This window comes from Nicotiana tabacum, chromosome 24 (assembly GCF_000715075.1).
Source record: "Nicotiana tabacum cultivar K326 chromosome 24, ASM71507v2, whole genome shotgun sequence".
Classification (NCBI taxonomy): domain Eukaryota; kingdom Viridiplantae; phylum Streptophyta; class Magnoliopsida; order Solanales; family Solanaceae; genus Nicotiana; species Nicotiana tabacum.
The window spans coordinates 16,232,145-16,253,102 of NC_134103.1; the positions used below are offsets into that span (position 1 = coordinate 16,232,145).

Below are 20,958 nucleotides of genomic sequence, written 5' to 3' on the forward strand. Positions count from 1 at the left end.
GTCCCTAAAGGAGGTGTATGTTACACCCTAGGCAAATCCTACATCGACAAAACACGAGAAAGATGCTTGGTATACAAGTAAACATGTCTTATATCCTAGTGACGCATTTTAAAGCCGTGCGGGCCTAGGCCCAAAGCAGACAATATCACTAGTGGGCTTGACTGTTACAGGATATCAAAACAATTTTTAGCAATTAGGAGCTGAATAAAACATTTCACATGAGAATACAAATTTGCAAGTAGTAATGGAATTTCTCATGTTTTTGCACTGGAGTTGGCCTTTTTTTAAGCCCTCCCAATGACCTTGAGCAAATCAGTGTTTGGGCATAACATTGTATTGAACTCAAAGAAAAATACATAATTTTATTGACAATAATTCTAAGGTAAAAATATAAACTATAGCCAACAAATGGACCTCCCCTTCCATTTATGAAGGTTGGGAAATTAACATTCTTCACCATTAATATAAAGAAAGACAATAAGGTCCTATATATATATATATATATAAAGACACTCAATATTAAGAACTTCCCAAGAAGAGACTTAAAATCTTATTTTCCTCCACATAAAGCAATGAGAACACAAAATTGGAAAACTTGAACTCCAGCAAAAGGACATTTCTTCAGATGCAACATATAAAGTTGTTTATTCATGTGGCAAAGCATCCCATATGGCATGGGTACAAGGAATCAAGATTTAGGTCAAGCTCATTCCTCCTTGCTTCTTCTGCTTCCTCTTGGTAATTACCTCTAATTAATCAACAATTATACCATCACCAAATTAATGAAACAATCGAACAAGTAGTGCTTAACCAACTTTGTAAATAAAAGCTAGTTAGCAAATTCAAAACTTCAATATGATGCTGAACAATAAAAGTAAAACACTGAAGAATTAATCTGATTAGCCGGCCACCTAACTGCTTAAACTTAACATAGTCAGCGGATGTATAATATATATATATATAATCCATGTATAATATATGTATAACCATGAATAATCAATGTATAATTTATGTGTACTAGCTAGCAGTATTGTCAAAAGCGAAAAGCGCAAAAAATGGTCTAAGGTCCATTGGGGCTTTAAGCCCAATAAAGTATGGGGCTTTGATGAGGAAAGGCACAAAAGGAGAGAAAATACAAATATGTATGTGTAGTCCTAGACTAATAATTATACGCGTGCATTATAAATATATGGACAAAGAAATTGAAAAAAATATTCCATAGAGCTTTGATGATGACATTGAAGCGCCCCTGGGCGAGACGAAGCGCTCGACATGTTTTGCGCCCTACTTTAGAGCTTAAGCGCGCTTTAAGGCACCTTTGACAATATTGCTGGCTAGAAAAAGTAAATAGTAAATCTGTCGGTTATTTGTGTAAAGATCCCATGCTTTCAAAAATAGTACTAGTAATTATGCTGGTTTTGTTTATTTATCTTGTTATAGAGGACAACAATTACCCAATATTTAGGCAAGGATGTGGTTGTAGGAGGAAAGATGCTGAATTTGGAACTTGATTTTGCTGATGCCATTCAGCTTGCTTCCCTACTGTCTTATCCTTCTCCTTAATCTGTTTAGAAGCAAAGGAATTAGAAAAAATGAAAAATAACCTATTAATACAATGTATATGATATTTAACAATTTCCCTAAGATATATGAAGTGCTAAGTATGGTATACTGTTGAAAACTTTGCTAATTGCAGAACAACTTAGAATAAATTAGAAGAGACAAACTCACCTTCTTGGATAGCATGTTATTCTCCTCCTGGATTGCCTTTTCCTATGAAAGTATAAAATATTACACTCAAGGTATTTAACCAAGATTACAGTACTTAATAATTAGCAGTGGAGTAGTAATTAAACTTGGCATGCATATAATTACTAGTACCTTTTTCTGTAGCATAGAGATTGACTCATGCATGAGTTGGTTCTGCAACACAAAAACATCTGAAGTCACAAAAAATCTCAAATTTTGCATGAAAGAAAAGCAAATGTTAAAGCACCCAAAAGTGTGATTTAGCCGTTAATGAAGTGAGTGAAAACTATGGAAGATCAGGATTCTAATTGTAGCTGAGACAAAAAATATTGGATTATTTCTTCCCATCTGACCAAACCATGGTGAACAGAGTTACAGAAACATGTCCTCAGGGGCGAATGTATTATTTACAATACATTCGGCAGAGCTCAGTAGTTGTTTTTGGCCAAATCCTGTGTTTGTCATAAAAGTTCATTTAATATGTACAAATTATAAATTTAGAACTCAATAACTCCGAAGGGCTAGAAATCAAAAGTCCATAACTTCAAATCCTCGGTCCGCTTCTGTCTATGCTAAGGCTGTCCAACGGGACGGGACGGGACGTCCCGGTCCCGCGTCCCGTCCCGTCCCACTTAATTTTAAACAGGATGGACCCATGTTAAACGGGACACAGGATGGGACGGGATGGCCATTTCGTCCCGTTTATCCCGTCCCGTCCCTTTTTTTTTTTTTGAATTATAGCCGTTGGGCAACGACTATAATTGCAAAAATAGCCGTTCCCAATGGCTAAAAACGGCCATATTTGGCCCCCACTCCCCCAAAACTCAAAACGGCCATATTTGTGGTGTAATATGATCAATTTTGTGCTGCTGATTTCATTTCCAGTAGTTTAGACTCCCAATTTTGAATTTTCAGGAGTTGAATTTCCTTCTGTTGCAAAAAAAAACGCCATTGGGCCTGTGTATGATAGACTCTAGAGTCAATTGGACTCTACAATGGTCCGGCACCACAGTTTCAGGTCCATAGAGAACCTGTTTGAAAGGGAAGACCATTTCTAAAGCAATGTTTAGGCCTCAATCCGAGCTCATATGTATTCCACGTGATATATTGGAAGTTTAACTTGAGTAGTAAAGTCGAACATGATCCATAATACCTTTGTTTAACTACTAGCCGCATAGATGTGTAACGACCCAACCGGTCGTTTTGATTAGTTTTGCCTTGATCCCTTAAATTATACTTCCTCTATGCTATATTGTGATTATGTAACTTGCTGGGGTAGTTGGTTTTGGTTTCGGGTGAGTTTCGGAGTGAAATGGGACACATAGTCTCTAAGTTGGATGTTTAAGTCGTAAGAGTTAATCGTAGTTTGACTTTTGTGAAGATGACTTCGGAATGAAGTTTTGACGGTTCCAAACTTCTAATATAATCCCTAAGTTTATTAAATTATATTTTGGCCCTATTTTCTATTATAAATACCCCAATCCTTCTTCATTGTTTCCCACAAAAATAAATCACTCTCTCAAATCTCTTACATTCTATCTATATTATTCTCTCAATTTTCTCGCAATCAAGTGATAAGTTTCAAGTATTTGGACAAATGTTTGGAGCAACTTTCAAGCTTCAAATTAATTCTTCAAGTATTTGGAGCAATATTTTGGGCAATTTCTTCAAGTTTCAATATTTAATCAAGGTGCACACGTTCCATCTCCTAGTTTTAATATATATTTTTTGCGCATTATTTTAGTGCTTAATTTTTGTGTTTACTTTACGTGTTCTATTTTCGTATTTCATTTGTGTTTTTAATTTTTGTGTTAACTTTTAAATTTAATTTCGTATTTAAATTATGGCACCTAAAAATGTATTTGGCGTATTTAAAAAAACTAGTAAAAAAAGTAGTAAAGGTGAAAGTAGTAGTAATTCTAATCCTAGTCCTAATCCTAGCCCTTCTCCTATAATTAAAAAACATATAGATGAAATGACTCATGTTGATGAAACTTCATTTTCCCAACCCCCCGCATGTTATAATATTAATTTCGGAGAACAACTAGATCATGAAACTTTACAAAGATAATTTGGCAATGATATTTTTATTGAGGACGAAGAAAATGGGGATGAAGAAAATGAGGAAGAAGAATTAGATGAAACACCCACTAGTCCCGCAACACAAGCTCCAACTCAGAGTCAATCTCGGTCTGGAGCTTTACCCCCTGTACCTCCTGTAAGGGGTAAGCCTAAGGGTGAACGTCTCAAAACATCACTTGTATGGAAATTTTTTAAACATGATAAAGTCAATCAACGTGCTACATGTGAAATATGTAAGCAACGATTTGCGCACACCAAAAGTGGTGGGACGGGGGGTTTATCTAGGCACTTAGGTAGGGACCACAAAGCTTTATGGATACAAGCTAAAATAGAAGCCGTACAAATACCGGATCCTAGCACCGGTACTAGCACTCCTAGTGAATCTGGCGGGGGTTCTAATTTTTTACAACAGCAGCTTGACCCTGCTTCTGGTACTATTTTACGCCCCTATAACAAAGATAGAGATCATGAGAACTTAGCAAAAATGGTGGTTGTTTGTGGCTTACCTTTTACTTTTCCTTCTCACCCTGCTTTTGTGCATTATATATAAGAAACTTATAATCCTGCTTTTCAAGGTTTTCCTAAGACTACAGTTAGAAATGATGTTTTTAAATTTCAAATCGAATATCTTCAGTATATTCGTTGTGTATTTTTTCACTTAGATTGTAAAGTGTCTATCACATCTGATATAGGTCGTAGTCCAAATAGTTGTGATTATTTAACTGTTACATGTCATTGGGTTGATCATCACTTGAACATGCAAAAACGTATTATTGGTTATAAATTTATTGATTCAAAACACACTAGAGCATATATTGCAACTACTATTCTACAAATACTTAATTTTTATGGACTCATTGATAAAGTTTTAACTATCACCTTAGATAATGCTTCTGCTAACACAACTGCAGCAACTAGCTTAAGAACTAGACTTTGTCCAATTAATCCGGCAATTTTTCATGTTAGATGTGCATGCCATATTTTTAACTTGGTTGTAAAAGATGGTATTAATTTATTTTCTGATGCTTGTAGTAAAGTACAACATGCTTGCGGCTATATTTTTCGTGCTAATAAAGCGAGTAGAATTCGTGAATTTGCTCAACAATGTGCTAGTGCTAACCTTCCATATAGAAAAGTTCCAAAAGATGTTTGTACTAGGTGGAATTCTACTTATGAAATGTTTAAAGTTGCTTATGATTATCGGGTGCCTATACAAAAGGTATTTAATATGCATAATGGTATCCCCGCTGATCAAATTGTTGATTCTGATTGGGATCAGATCAAAGAGCTTACTAAATTTTTAGAAAAATTTTATTATGCTACAAAATAATTTTCTAGTATATATTATCCTACTATTACACAAATATTATGGTATATTTGTGAAATTTCTGTTGTATTTGGTAAGTATAAAACTAATCCAACTTATGCACCGTCCATTAATGAAATGATTACAAAATTTAAAAAGTATTTTTTTCCCTATTTTCCAAGTTTATTTAATTTCTACTATACTTAACCCATCTTTAAAATTAAGAGGTGCAAATGGACTTGTTCGTAAAATTTATGAGAATTTAGCAATTCAAGAAAATAAAAAACCATCTCTCGAAGAATGCCAAGCTAACATATATTCTTATGTTAGATCAATGTTTGATAAATATAAATCTATGGAAACAACAGGTAGTGAAACTGCTCCTTCTACTTCTAAGTCTAGAGTAGAAGTTCTATGGGAAGATATGGATGATATAATAGGTTTTGATTCCTCTATTGATGATGAACTTGATTCTTATCTTAATCAAGAATTGGAAAGTATTAAAGACAAAGAAGGCAACGAATAACTTTTGGCATGGTGGAGGGAGCGTGGCAAGGTTTTTCCAACACTTTCAATAATGGCCCGAGATATCCTTGCTATTCAAGCATCATCAGTAGCATCGGAGAGTGCTTTTAGCATGGCAAGATTTCAAATCGGAGATCATAGACATTCATTAGCGGAGGACAGCCTAGAGATTTTCGTATTATCCAGAGATTGGATTAATTCAGAAAGAAGAAATTTTGGTTTTGAAAAATTAACCACTAGGGAAGAAGAAGAATACAATGAGATACTTAGCACTGGGAGCGATGGCGGCATGGAACTCATGGAACATCAATCAACATTGCCAATTTCAGAACAATATCCGAGAGAAATTATAGATAAGTTACAACGAAGTTATATAGGAGCTTACAAATATTAGTATGATAATTTGTAATTGGCTACTAAGAGGCCTAGTTCAAACAGAACCCTTCCTAGAAGGTGGTTGCGTAGATTAGGTGCTCTTCAAAAAAATTATATTTGTATGTGAGATTTGAAAGTTCTATTAATAAAATAAAAGGCTCTAAGCGTTGAATTTGTTTTATGAATTGTCTTACACTCTTACTTAGTTACTTAATAGATTAAAATTATATTAAATAAATTATAACTCTATTATATATTTATAATTGCTAGAATATTTTATTACAAGTTTTTTGTTTTAATATTTTATAATTCTTTACTTAGTTTTCTAATTTTTCTTTAATTTTTAAGTTTATTAAATAAGTCAAAAAACTAGATGTTGCAAACTTTAAAAACTTAGTCATTGTCAAAAGAATATCCGTTGCCAAACTCAATGCTTAAATATATATTTTTTTAAATGACACTTAAGGCCCGCGAACCCGTCCCGTCCCGTCCCATCCCATCCCGTTTGTTAGCAGGACGGGATGGGCCTACCGTCCGTTCCGTCCCGTCCCGTCCCATCCCGTTTGTTAGCGGGACGGGATGGGCCTACCGTTTCGTCCCGTCCCGACTAAATGTCGTCCCGTCCCGTCCCGTTAATTTTGTCCCGTCCCGTTGGACAGCCATAATCTATGCCACCCACTAGAATAGTAGAGGAGGTGCGTGCAAGCTTACAAGAATATACTTTTGTCTTAAAAAATGCAGATGGTATGGCAGGAATGAGCTTTCACTTTTGTGATGGTCAGTTTTACTTGCCCTGCAATAGTTAAGGACTCAATTTCCTGATGGTCCAAGACCCCTAATTAATTAGACAACCACTAATGCTTGTATTAAGATAGACTATCTATGTCACACCCCTTGGGGTGCGGCCCTTCCCCCAATCCTGTGTGAATGCGGGGCATTGTACATCGGACTGCCCTTTTTTCTTTTACTAGCAAAGAACACATGTTAAAGGAAAAAAAATAATCAAGTCTAACTCCTAAATGCGCCTCTACTAGAAAAGAACACTGATCGAATAAGTAAAAAAAAAAGGAAAAAAGGAAGGATTATGGCATGCCTTTCTTGATCGAATAAGCTTAAGAGAAGTATCAAGTTGTTGTTCCAAGTTTTGCAGGTCCTTTAGGTTCAATGAGTCAAGATCTTCTCCCATATAATGCCTGAAAATAATTTTCAAAAATTGAATATGAAAACTGAATCTGTTCAAATTGAAGGTGGAAACACGAATTGTATATTTGTGCTGCGATAGAATTAAGCAATCATATTTTACTTGTGGTTCCTTTGTAGGAGATCAATCTTAGCCTTGAGTTTAGCATATTCCAGACTCCAATTTTCCTGCACCTGTATTATACAAATACCAAAACATCAACTTGAAGATGAAGATAGGACATTATTCGCTAGGGAAATGGGTCAGATTTACCCCTCTACCCCATTGTACGTTAACCCTTCAGGCATGGCCAACAACATCCTGTGTGGCATGACATTTGAGTGAGATGAACGCCATGTGGCATGTCACGCGGGGTAATTTTAGCAACTTTATGTGACAGTAGGAGTTTTTTTGTTTGGAAAGTTTAATAGAGGTTAAATATAAACTATTTTTGAAAGTAGATGGGTAAATTTGATCCTTTTCCCTTAATACTATATGCCTTGTATTTATTTTAAACACTTTTTTAGGTCATACCGAAGATTCAGAATTACTTGAAAGCAAGCGTCTCTCTGCGTATGAGTATCTCTCATATCGTTCAAGAATCTGTTCCATACTGTTTCAAGAAAAAATGATCATTAGTTTTTCTGTGTTAAAGTAAAACTCTTCCCAATAACAATTATGAGTGGGTGATTGTGATGTTAAATGTAAAAGAACTTATAATGCACCAAGAATTCCGCATAATATTAAAAGGTTAACATGCAATAAGAACAAAAATAATAATGAATGGACGAAAATAAACATATGTAGTGAATTTATCAAATACAAGATACTATAGACTTTTTAGAAGGTTTTGTTAAAATAAGCCTTAGGTCTAACTCACACCCCAAAAACTAGCTCGAAAGGAGGAGGGTTCTGCTGTCTGGTCCGAAACGTGTACAATCGTGGATAAGGGGGTATTTCAACCCCCTCCCCCTTGATTGGTCTGGGGGGAGCCAGATGATACAGTGCTAAAATAAGCCTTGGGCCTAACTCACGCCCCAAACGCTAGCTCGAAGGGAGGAGTGCTCAAGCCTTATAAGAAGACCAGGAATCTCATCCCGGTCCGACGTGGGATTCATTCAATTCATTAGATATGACTTGCCCCAAAGCATATATTAGAAAGAATAAAGCTAATCATTGAATTAGTTTTCTGATGGAGTATTATTTTCCCAAAAAAGGTATAAAATAAATCATAAGTATAATTGAAACATATGATAATAAAGTTAGTTATTTTCCTTACTGTCGTTTACACCAATTAGTAGGAGGAATATACACATAGTCAATCTTAATTTAACAAACACAAGACATATAACTCAAAAGTTTTCACTCCACAAGACATATAATCAAAGATACGTAACTCAAAATTTTCATGAAACATCATCTCGAGACTACTAAATATTAATCAACAGTGTGTTAACTTTTACTGAGGACTAATGCCTCATTAATTTCTCACTTCTTTATTTGGTTAAACTCCTATAAATCTTCATTTTTATCAAATAGGAGATGCAAAAATGTCCTAACACCAGAAAGAGAATAATTCTCACTTTTCTGGAAGAAGGTAAGTAAAATTATACTCTCTCCGGTCCACAATAAGTAATTTTTTGATTGTTTTTACACAGATTAAGAAATTCATCTTTTAACATTAATTAGCAATGAAATTGACCATATTAACCTTTACTATCTCTTTATATATACACTCGTAACACATACTCCAACACTATTTAGTCCAAGGACAATATAGGAAAAAGATAATTAATCCATTCTTGAAATCCGAAAAAATTAAATATTTTGAATCACAAAAAGGCTAAAAAATTACTTATTGTGGATGTGATGGAGTACTATTCTTACTTTTCTGTTATAAAGCAAAACTGGTCCTTAATGATTGAGAGCAGGTTTAAATAGTCCCTTAGATATATTATTCCCCTTTGAGCAGTTTGATTATGTGATGACCCAAAAGGTCGTCTTATGTTTTAGAACTCGAATCTACGCTCTTAAGCCTTAAAAATCTCACTTTTATCCTCCTCGATTTGCGTGCGGAGTCCGGGCAGGTTTTCGGAAAGCTTTTATATTGAAAACTGATGAAAATAAGAATTTTTGCCTTAAAAGTTGATTTTAGTTGACTTCGGTCAACATTTTCGGAGGTCCCTAACTCAAGTTATGAATTTTTGATGAAAATTAAAAGTCTGAAAATGAATTATTTTTAAGAATTGATTGATGTTTGGCATTGTTAGTACCGGGTCCGTATTTTAGTTCCGAATCTCGATTCAGGTTGATTATGATATTTAAGACATGTCTGTGAAATTTGGTGAGAAACGGAGTTGATTTGACATGATTCGGACGTCTAGTTGAGAAAATAGAAATTTTAAAGTATTCTTGAGAATTTCATTTGATTTGGTGCTAAATTTAGAGTTCTAAGTGTTATTTTGGCGATTTGATCGCGCGAGCAGGTCCGTATGATGTTTTTAGACTTGCGTGCATGTTTGGTTTGGAGCCCCGAGGGCTCGGATGCCATTCGGGCGATGCGCGAATTGAGTTCAAACCTCAACAAGGCTGCTGGTGCACCAAATCTGGTGAAGCCCCGCAGATGCGACCCAGGCCTGGACTTCGTTTTTTCGCAGATGCGGACTTTTCTCCGCAGGAGCGGAACCCTGTCCGCAGGTAGCCCTTTATCGCCGAAGCGTACACCCCGTCCGCACATGCGGATGCGTAGGTGCGACCAAAGCACCGCAGGTGCGAAGGTCGCTGGACAATGAGCATTTAATTCGGACTCCAGCCATTTTTTTCTTCTCATTTTCAAAAGGATAGGAGGCCTAGGGCGATTTTTCAAAGACATTTTCTTCTCCAAATCATAGGTAAGTATTCCTTAACTCGTTTCTTTCAATCTTTTACTTCATTTCACTAGAATTCAACCTAGAAATCTAGAGTTTCATGATAGAATTAGGGGTTAGGGTAGAAAATAGGGATTTCGGGAATTTAGGGGATTTAGACCTCAATTTGATTTCGGATTCCAAAACTAATTACATATTCGGGCTCGGGGGTGAATGGATAAAAGGATTTTGAACCGAACCTCGGGTTTTGACCAAGCGGGCCCGGGGTCGATTTTTCGACTTTTTGGAGGAAAATTTGGGAAATTTAATTTATGCAATATAATTGATTCCTTTAGCAATATTTGATATTATTGAGTCATTTTTGAATAGATACGAGTGGTTTGGAGGTGAATTCCAAAGGAAAAGCTGTGATTGAGAATTAAGTGGCCTTCGGAGCGAGGTAAGTAATGTGTCTAACCCTGACTTGAGGGAATTAGGAACCTTAGATTATTTGCTAAGTGAAATTCATGTGAGCGGCGTATATGTGAGGTGACGAGTACTTATGCGCCGCCAATTTATCTGTTTTTTCATGTTTCTCTGTTTTTCTGATATTGTCTCATTTCTACGCCAAAATTGCTATGTGTTATACTAGTGTTGTTCAAATTATCGTTCTTATCATGTTTACGGAATTTTCTGGTGATAATTGAGTTTTTATTTCAAAGTTAAGATTGATATTATGGAACCAAATGTTGAAGTAAGGTTTGTACTTGTTATTCTCTCTCCCTGTTGTTATTTATGCATTGCATTATGGTAAGGGAGAGTGTTAATGCACGAAGGGTGATGCCGTGCCGTATTGTGAGTATTAATGCACAAAGGGTGATGTCGTGCCATATTGTGAGTGTTAATGCACGAAGGGTAATGTCGTACCATATTGTGAGTGTTAATGCACGAAGGTTGATGTCGTGCCATATTATGAGTGTTAATGCACGAAGGGTGATGCCGTTCCATGATATGAGAGTAAAAGCACAAAGGGTGATGCCGTACCATTTCTATTAATTTTATGGTGAGATTGAGAGTAAAAGCAAGAAGGGTAATATCGTATATTCTTCTTTACTGTATTCACTATTCCTGTTAATTCATGGTATATTGACTGCTCCGGTAATCATTCTATTGTAGTTCTTTATCTTGTATTCCCCTCAGTGTGTCTCCCTCCCGACATTTCCTGTTTAGTTCTTCATTCCTGTTATTTGCGTATACACTGTTAAATTGTACAGGTTGATTATAGGTGTCTTGCCTTAGCTTCGTTACTATTTCGTCAAGGTTAGGCTCGACACTTACCAATATATGGGGTCGGTTGATACCGGCTCAGGTTGATCGAGATTTGCTATTGGTCCGCTGTCCGGAGACTTAAGGTAGATCTGTCGGCGTTCACAAACCTTGAAGTCCCCGTCTATCTTTTTATGTCCTACTGTTTTCTTTCATTCAGACAGTTGTATTTCTTTCAGACTATTACTTGTAGTAAGTTCTAGAATGCTCGTGAATTGTGACTCCAGATCCGGGTGGTAGTAGTTAATACAGATTTATGATATTCCGCACTTGTTATATTTCATCGTAGTTAATTATTGCTAATTACTGAACGGAAATAAGGAATTGATAAATTATTCTCTAACGTTGGCTTGCCTAGTAAGTGAAATGTTAGGCGCCATCACGGTCCCGTCGATGGGAAATTTCGGGTCGTGACAGAACATGACTCAAAGAGTCGACAAAGTATGAGCCAAAAAGAGAAAATGGGAAAATAGCATAAAATTTGCAACCATGTGTGATGTGACTAATGATAATTGATGACAACTGACAGCGAATGCCTGAAAAAATTTGTTTTACATTTGTAACAAAGTACTCTAACAATTAGTTAAATTATATATCGTTAGTATATTATACATACTTCGTTCGTTTAAAAAAATTATCAATCTTTTTGAAATGGAGAAATAATAATATAGTAAGTAATTTATGATGCCTCATATTTTTTTTTTTTTGGAGCATAAAGCACAAGATTTTTTGGCTTGGGGTTGATACACCATGTTACAAAACATAATTTCAATGTGATAAAATGAAATGCATATGAAAGTCTATCGGAAACAACCTCTTTATCTTCATAAAATAGGGATAAAATCTGCATATATATTATCTTTTTCAAATTTTATAATATAGAAATACACCGAATATATTGTTATCGTAAAACGGAAGGCATAAAAAGTCGTGGCCGAAGGACAGCGACAAAGAAAGTAGTTTGGCATGTTAATTAAGGATTCCACAGATGACAAAGTTCCATGGTACAACCCTCACCATCAATATGAAAAATGTTTCTTGGAAAGTGTTTTTTTTACAGTGGAGTATCTGATCATTAGACCAGATAATTCAATGCGGGTCATTTATTTCCTCTCCTGCTAAAACATTTAGGTATTTTATTTGATAACCGAAAAAATTCCGATGGTTGCTAGGAAAATACGGTTAGAAATTTAATTTCTTTATCTTTCTCTACTTAAATACAGGGTTTTGTGTAAGATAAGGCTCCAACCCTTAACGTGCGCTTGCCAAATCTCTGGAGAATATTTAGATATTTTTGTGATGATCCAAAATGTCATCTTTAAATTTAATAAGTAATTTTATATTTTAAGACTTTGAAAAGCACCATTTATCATTTCTCGACTTGCGTGCGCAGTCCGTACAATTTTTCGAAAAGTTTTTATGTGAAAAATAGATTAAAATGGGAAATAGAGCTTTAAAATTCATGTGAGTTGACCTTAGTCAACATTTTTAGCAAACGGACCCGGATCGGTATTTTGACAGTTCCGGTAACTCCGTATCGTGATTTGGGACTTGGGCGTATGCCCAAAATTTAATTTGGAGGTCCCTAACTCAAGTTATGACCATTTAACAGAACTAGCAATTTAAAGGCTAAATGTTCCAAGTTTGACCACGGGGTTGACTTTTTTATATCGGAGCCGGAATCCGATTCTGGAAATTTGAACAGCTCCGTTATGTCATTTATGATTTGTGTGCCAAATTTGAAGTCATTCCGGATTCATTTAATATGTTTTGGCACGAGATTTGCAATTTAAAAGTTTAAAACTCAAAATTCGAATCGGAGTGTGAATTATAATTTCAGTGTTGTTTGACGTGATTTTAGACCTCGAGTTACTTCGTATTATGTTACGGGACTTGTTGGTATATTCGAGCGGGGTCCCGAGTACCCCGAGAGTGAAACAAATTGAAATTGGAACAACAATTGGACTTAAGCAAAATCTGAAATTTTGAGTTCTGGTGTAATCGCACCTGCGGAATTTTGACCGCAGGTGCGAGCTCGCAGAAGCGAGACTTCTATCGCAGATGCGGTCTTCGCAGGTGCGGCCCTTTTGCGCAGAAGCGGACGTCGCAGGTGCGACATTTTGTCCGCAGGTGCGGAACCTCGCCTCGCAGCCCTACTTCACAAATGCGAGACCGCAGGTGCGAAAATATAGCCCGCAAATGCGAAAATGCTGGGTAGAATACATAAAATCGGGTCTTAGCCATTTTTACTCATTTTTGAGTTTTAAGTCTCAAATTTGGGCAATTTCAAGGGAGATTTTCACGACTTTGAACTGGGTAAGTGTTCTTTATCATATAGTGATTGAATTTCACAAATCCATGTCTATATTCATCATTTATTTCGGATTTAGATGGAAGAAATTGGAATTTTTGTAAAACTTTCCAAAAATGAAAAATTAAGATTTGAAGGTCCATTTGATATCGGAATTGGACAAATTTGGTATGGTTGAACTCGTATCGGAATGGGTGTTTGAATTTCGTGAGTTTTTTTGGGATTTGAGACGTGGGTCCCACTGCTGAATATCTTAATGAATTTCGGATTTTTATCCGAAAAATTTATAAATTCATATGGAATTAATTCCTATGATTCGTATTGAATATATCGAATTGTTTGTGAATAGATTTGAAGCTTTCAGAGGTAAATTTAAAAGGAAAAGCTGTGGTTGAATAATTGATTGGAATTTGCAAAGCGAGGTAAGTGTCGTGGTTAACCTTGACTTGAGGGAATAGAACCCTTAAATTATTTGCTATGTGAATTACATGTGAACGACGTATAGGCGAGGTGACGAGTGTCTATACGTCGTCAAATTAATTGTTTGCCTGCTTACTTGAAAAATCATAAATTATTTTTTTATCATAAATTAATTACTATAATAATTGTTTCTCTCTTATTCCTTGTCAAAATATTAATTCTTGAATTCCTGCATTAATTGTTACATGTTATTTGAATTATGTGCCTTAATTGTTATTTGACATTTAGCATATTAAATATTAAACTGCCTATCTGCTCCCTGATTTCCATAATAATTTTCTATTTGTCATTGTTTGCTTCATAATTAAATCATAATTATTGTATGCTTGTTGTCTTATGATTTTATATTAATTATTGCGTTTATTGGGAAATTTCTTCTATAAGAATTGATTGGTAAATGAATATATTGGAGGAGCGGGTTGCACGCCGCAACATGATCGATTATAATGAATATATTGGAGGATCGGGTTGCACGCCGCAACAGACTTATTAAAAGTCAATATTGGAGGATCAGATTGCACGCCGCAACAGACTTATTAAAAGTCAATATTGGAGGATCGGGTTGCACGCCGCAACAGACTTATTAAAATGTCCATATTGGAGGATCGGGTTACACGCCGCAACAGACTTATTAAAAGTCAATATTGGAGGATCGGGTTGCACGCCGCAACAGAATTGATTAAAATGAATATATTGTGAGAGCGGGTTGCACGCTGCAACAGAATTAAATGTGAATATATTGTGAGAGCGGGTTGCACGCTGCAACTGAATTGATGGAAATGATAATTGGTTATGACTGTGGAGTTGGCTTCGATTATTATAAATGAGTTACTTGATTTATTTCCATTATTGTTGTTGTTTCTAATATTGCGTACAGGTAATGTAAGTGACCCGTCTTAGCCTCGTCACTACTTCGTCGAGGTTAGGCTCAGCACTTACCTGTACATAGGGTCGGTTGTACTGATACTACACTTTGCACTTCTTGTGCAGATTTTGGAGTTGGTCCCAGCGGCGTACCATAGTTTTGCTCGGATTTCAGTTATTCAGAGGAGACTTGAGGCATAACTGCATGGCGTTCGCAGTTCTGAAGTCCCCGTCTATTTTACTTTGGTTGTGTATTTATTTTCAAACAGTTTTATTTTATTAAGACCTTTATTTGTATTTATTCTAGAAACTCGTGCACTTGTGACGCCAATTCTGGGATGATATTTAGAAATCGTTGTTTGATGGATTATTTCACTATATTTCAAACTTTGCTTCCGCATTTGTTTCCTTGTTATTAATAAATTTAAAATTATTTTAAAAATGGATAATATTATTCTAATGTTGGCTTGCCTAGCAAGTGAAATGTTAGGCGCCATCACGGTCCGAAGGTGGGAATTTCGGGTCGTGACAATTTCCAGTATATTATATATTCTCCAATCAAAAAAAATATACTACTCATTATATTCTTTAATTTGATTATCCTATTGGTCTGGTTTTGTTGGAACCATTCCAGTGTGTTTGGAACTAAGACTAACTTCAGTCTGTCATTTCCTATGAACACACCAAGAAAAAAGAAGAGGCCAAAAAAAAAAAGGTTGCAGCAGTAATATCTAACTTGAACTACATATCGTTAATCATATCAACTAAACCTTAAAAGTCTCGAGAATAACTTAACAAGATACGAGTATTCAATCATTGTTTTGTTCAAGACTAAATCCTTACAAAAATTTAAGAAAGAAATATATAAACTATTTATAAAACACTAATCTTTTTCCTTTTTCATCTGATAAAAACTAAAATGTTATCCCTTCAAAATGAAAAATTAATAGGAGAAAACAATTACACAAACAATAAAAATAAAAAACTTGGGAGCTATAGTTTCACTTACGGGTTCTGCAGAACCACATAAACTTAAAATTCTAGCTCAGTCTCTAAATAAATTAACAAGGGAAATTTTAAAAAAGCTTACCAAGAATCAGAAGAGTACTCAAAGATTTTTCCCTTATGTGAAAAAACAATCAAAGCAACTTCAGCGTCACAAAGCACTGAGATTTCATGTGCTTTCTTCGCTAAACCTCCCCTCCTCTTTGAAAACGTTACTTGCCTGTTAATCTTATTTTCTATACGCCTTAATTGCACTTTCCCTCTCCCCATTCTTCAGAGAAAAAAAACCTGAAAAATAGAAACCCTGAAATTATAGTATTGCTCTCGCAACAAAAAAAACCCTAGTTATAAGAGGAAAGTAACCAACCTTTTTTTTTAAGGAAAAAATAAATAATGGAGTTGGATTGAATAAAGATATATTGGTCTGAGAAAAGGTGTAAGGAGATGAAAAGGGAAAGTAGTATTGAGAAACCAGGTCGTTTTTAAGAATGTGTTGTCGAGTTATGATTGGTTGCAGGTACAACGTAGTATGGTATTCATTGGTATCTTATGGATATATATATATATGTATATATATATGAGGTCTCTCGCAAATATTTAAGAGTGTCTTTCCGTACAAAATTTTAACTGTACTGCATTTACTGAGCTTATTTTTTTCTGTCTTTTCTCGACACTGTTGACGGCGCTCTTTATTTTTTCAATATATATTTTTTACCTTAAGCGTTTGGTACTCAAAATTTATTGGACGATTAACATATACCTCCTCCATTTCAAATGTGAACTTATTTAAGTAAACACGAATTTTAAGAAATAAAGATGTTTTTTTAAAATTTGAGATTTAAAACATGTCATTACATATGTATGACGATAAAAACTATTAATTAATGGTAAAATTATTTTTCAACCAGAAAAGAAAACATGTCATTACATTGCATAAATTAGAAAGAAAAGAGTGTGAGCACGTAATTTTTGCTCTACTTAAAAGTGCTCTTAGAAAAATCCAAAAATAATATTCTTATTTAGTTTTGGCTTTTATAGAAATTTTAAGGATTTTTCTCTATGTTGTTGTTTGCATTTCATGGCATTTAGGCGCATTTTTCATAATTAGAAATATTTTAAAATCATCAAAAAAATATTTTACCTTTCGTTCATGGTATTTCTAGACTTTAATTGCATTATAAACTTTTAGTGGCGTATAGTTACCTTTTGTAAAATATAAAATCAACAACAAAAAAAGATATACTAATAATAATAATAATAATAATAATAATAATGCATTAGTTGTTTGACTAATCAATTAGTTTAATTCTAATTAGCTTAAATTAGTTTAAATATTAAGCAAGTCATCAAAACAAAACAAGTCCATTTAGATTTAAGTGGCTAATTTTGAAAGATTAAACAAAGAAGAAAAAAGGCCATCCCATTGGGCCTTGTAATTCTTGATAGCCCAATTACCCTACATCCGCCCAAACCCATCTCCAAATCCAGTCCAGCACCCCTCAAGGACCAAACGAGCCCTTTTTGACTCCAGTTGATCCCCACCATTCATCAGCCATAATCCAACGGACCATAACTAACAACCCCTCCCCCATATAACTTTCTGAACCCCTACACCTCTGCCCCCCCGCCCCCCAGAAACCTTCTCAAACCGTCTCTCATCCTTCTGCTCTCTCTACCGTAAACCACCGGCCGGAAATTGCCTCTGCCGACCGAAGATGTCCAAATACACTCAAATCACCATTTCGCTTCTCCTTTCCCCCTCCTCTATCTCATCCCATCAAGATCGGAACCCCAATTGCTACCCTATCACACCCCCATCAAAACCCTAGCCGCTTCTTAGCCCTTTTCAACTTCTCGTTCGATTCACTGGCTTTAACCGGCCAGAATCGACATCATTTGATAGATCTTATCAAGATCTATTGAGTGATGTCAATTTCGGTGGGTTTTATTGAAGTTCGATGCCGGGCATCGGCCCCAGTTCGACTCGAGGTTTTGAGTAGGTATCGTCCAGTTCTACCTTCTTCTAATTTCTTCCTTCGATTCCCATCACTCCAGTCGTGTGTGTAGGTTAATTTCCTTATTTTCAGCACATTATTGGATATGTTTACTTGTTAGTAGTTTTATTTTTTGTGTGGTAGTGTATCACTCCCATGTTTAGTTTTGAATTGATTGTTAGTTTGATAGGTTTTGAATTTCGATATTGTTTGTTGCGCATGTTTAGTCTTTAAGAGTTTTTGATTTTATTTTTAACATTTTATTTGTTATCTAAATGCTAGCTATTACTTGTTTAATTCAGAAATCATGTTTCATAATTAAGGTAGTTTAGTTTGGGAATGTTAGGGAGTTAATAGAAAGAAATGAAGGAGAGAGTAAAAAATAGGGGCAAAGAGTGTGATTAACATGTTTTTAAAGGGTGTGGTGGGAATTAATTCAGGAAATATATTTCCATAAGCTTTTGGGATTGTGTAGAAAAGGGTCATTTTGCAAAAAAGAAAGAAAGAAGGAAGTATAGTACATTATAAGTATTTGGGGGTGAGAGGGTAAATAATTAAAAGAAGAGGGATGTAAAAGAAGGAAAATAACTGAAAAGGAATCTCTGCATTTTCTATATAACAGACCCATTATGCACTCATCCGGGGACGCCTTCACTGCCAATTCATTCTCATCTAAACTCACTCATACACTCTCTCTCATCTGCACTCATTCACTCTCATTCTCTCACCTTCACACACGGAAAACACATTAGTAGCTAGAACTTCTGGAAATTCAAAAATTCTAGTTATGCAGAAAAACCAAAAGCTCCAAAATAAAAACAAAAGGCTAGGGAAAATCTCAAAGTGATTTCGAGGTTTGTTAGAATAGTTCAGTAATTTCTGGGTTTTCAAGTTGTTGTTGGATTTACAATTGAAGTTGTTGTTGTACTTTTGCTGGTTTGCTGTCCATTTGTAGTTAAATTTCATTATTTCTTCTTTTCAGACCTTTATTTGGTCTTCGATTGCTGTTTAGGTATGTTCAGCTGTCTCTGTTGCTCTTATTTGAATCCTAAATGAAGATTCAATTTGTTTATATGCTAATTCTGTTCAGTTTCACAGATTTGGTAATGTGTAATTATCGATTTGTTTTGATTTACTTTCCTTGTTAAGTTCTGAAACTATTATGCTCCAAATCTTCTTGAACTTATTTTCCTGATGCCATGGATATGTTATAATTGAAAGTTCAAATTGTCCTGTAGCTTGAAATTCGTGCAACATGCTTATTGAATTACACATTTTATTGATTGCTGTCTTCGGTCTTTAACTGTAGGATTCCTTGCCGTAAATTCGTGGTTCCATAAATTATGAGTTGTATATTTACTTTTGGGACTACGAGGCGACACCTCGGGAGATCCTCCTGTTTGTATATTTACTTTTGGGACTACGAGGCGGTACCTCAGGAGATCCCCCTGTTTGCATATTTACTTTTGGGACTATGAGGCGGTACCTCGGGATATTCCCCTGTTTGCATATTTACTTTTGGGACTATGAGGCAGTACCTCGAGAGATCCCCATGTTACATATTTACTTTTCGGACTACGAGGCGGTACCTCAGGAGATCCCCCTCTCGAGCATTTACATTTGGGTTTACGAGGCGATACCTCGGGGGCGTCCCCATTGTTTTCCTCTATTTGATGTGCTGTTACTTTTCTGTAAATTTTTCGTTGCTTATGTCTCAGTCACTTAATTGTATTATTATATTTTCTGCCTCATTTCCTTTTTATTCTAGTAGGGCCCCGACCTGACCTCATTACTACTCTACTGAGGTTAGGCTTGGCACTTACTAGGTACCGTTGTGGTGTACTCATACTACACTTCTGCATATATTTTTGTGTAGATCTAGGTTCTTCCTACCAGACCGGATACCCGTGAGTTGGACTATACGTGGAGACTTCAAGGTATATCTGCCAGCGCCCGCTGACCTCGGAGCCCCCCTCTATCCTTATTTTGTTATTTTCCTTATTCTCTTTAGACTCTGATGTATAGAGACACTTAGTATTTTCTCTTATAAGATTGTGACTTATTTCTACCGAGTTTTGGGAGTTGTAATTATTTAAATCGTAGTTTCTATCTATATATCATGTGTTAAGATTGGAGTTTAATTTTATATTCAGTTTTTTCGCAAATTGTTAGGCTTACCTAGTCGTAGAGACTAGGTGCCACCACGACATCCTATGAAGGGAAAATGTGGTCGTGATAAGTTGGTATCAGAGCTCTAGGTTTATAGGTGTTATGAGTCACAAGGAGGTTTAGTAGGGTCTCGCGGATCGGTACGGAGACGCCTGTACTTATCTTCGAGAGGCTATGGAATTGTTAGGAAAAGTTTTACTTCTTTGATTCCTTATCGTGCGAGATTTTGACTTCGGGCTCTAAATTTCTATTTTTCTATTCTCTCACAGATGGAGAGGACACGCATAACTGGATCGAATGACCAAACACCCACCCCCTTACTAGAGCTGCGAGAGGTTGGGACTGAGATAGAGGCCTAGGACGTCCACGTGGTGTATCCAGAGCACCTGCACGAGCTGCTACAGAGGAGCCACCAGTAGCTTCAGTTGGAGGGCAGGCACCTGAGATGCCTGTTACTGCACCAACCCTCCAGGAGACTCTAGCCTAGTTTCTGAGCATGTTCAACTCCTTGGCTCAAGCAGAATTGATACAACTTGCTCCTGCCACATCTCAGGCCGGGGGAGGAGCACAGACTCCCATCGCCGATACCCCAAAGCACCAGGTTCAGGTTGATCAGGTTCCAGAGATCGTACCGATGCAGCCGGTAGGTCCAAATCAGCCCGAGGGTAGGGCAACAATTTCTGAGGCGGAGCAACTCAGTCTCGAGAGGTACAAGAAGTACCACCCTCCTACTTTTAGTGGCTTGG

At 36.0% G+C, this 20,958-nt stretch overlaps 1 protein-coding gene across 2 annotated transcripts; it reads right to left on the reverse strand.

Moving 5' to 3' along the window:
* Nucleotides 1-318: 318 nt before the first annotated feature.
* On the reverse strand, nt 319-16,568 carry LOC107761268 (truncated transcription factor CAULIFLOWER A-like). Of its 2 annotated transcripts, XM_075247008.1 has the most exons (9): nt 16,417-16,568; nt 16,135-16,337; nt 7,752-7,830; nt 7,341-7,411; nt 7,131-7,230; nt 1,882-1,923; nt 1,732-1,773; nt 1,455-1,564; nt 319-748 (listed from the first exon to the last, which is right to left on the reverse strand). In XM_075247008.1, the coding sequence occupies exons 2-9, from the start codon at nt 16,317-16,319 to the stop codon at nt 649-651; spliced, it is 729 nt and encodes a 242-aa protein (XP_075103109.1). In that variant the 5' UTR covers nt 16,320-16,337; nt 16,417-16,568; the 3' UTR covers nt 319-648. The 2 variants fall into 2 exon arrangements, with proteins under 2 accessions (XP_075103109.1, NP_001311638.1); NM_001324709.1 differs by lacking the exon at nt 16,417-16,568 and having other exon boundaries at nt 404-748; nt 16,135-16,324.
* Nucleotides 16,569-20,958: the final 4,390 nt, after the last annotated feature.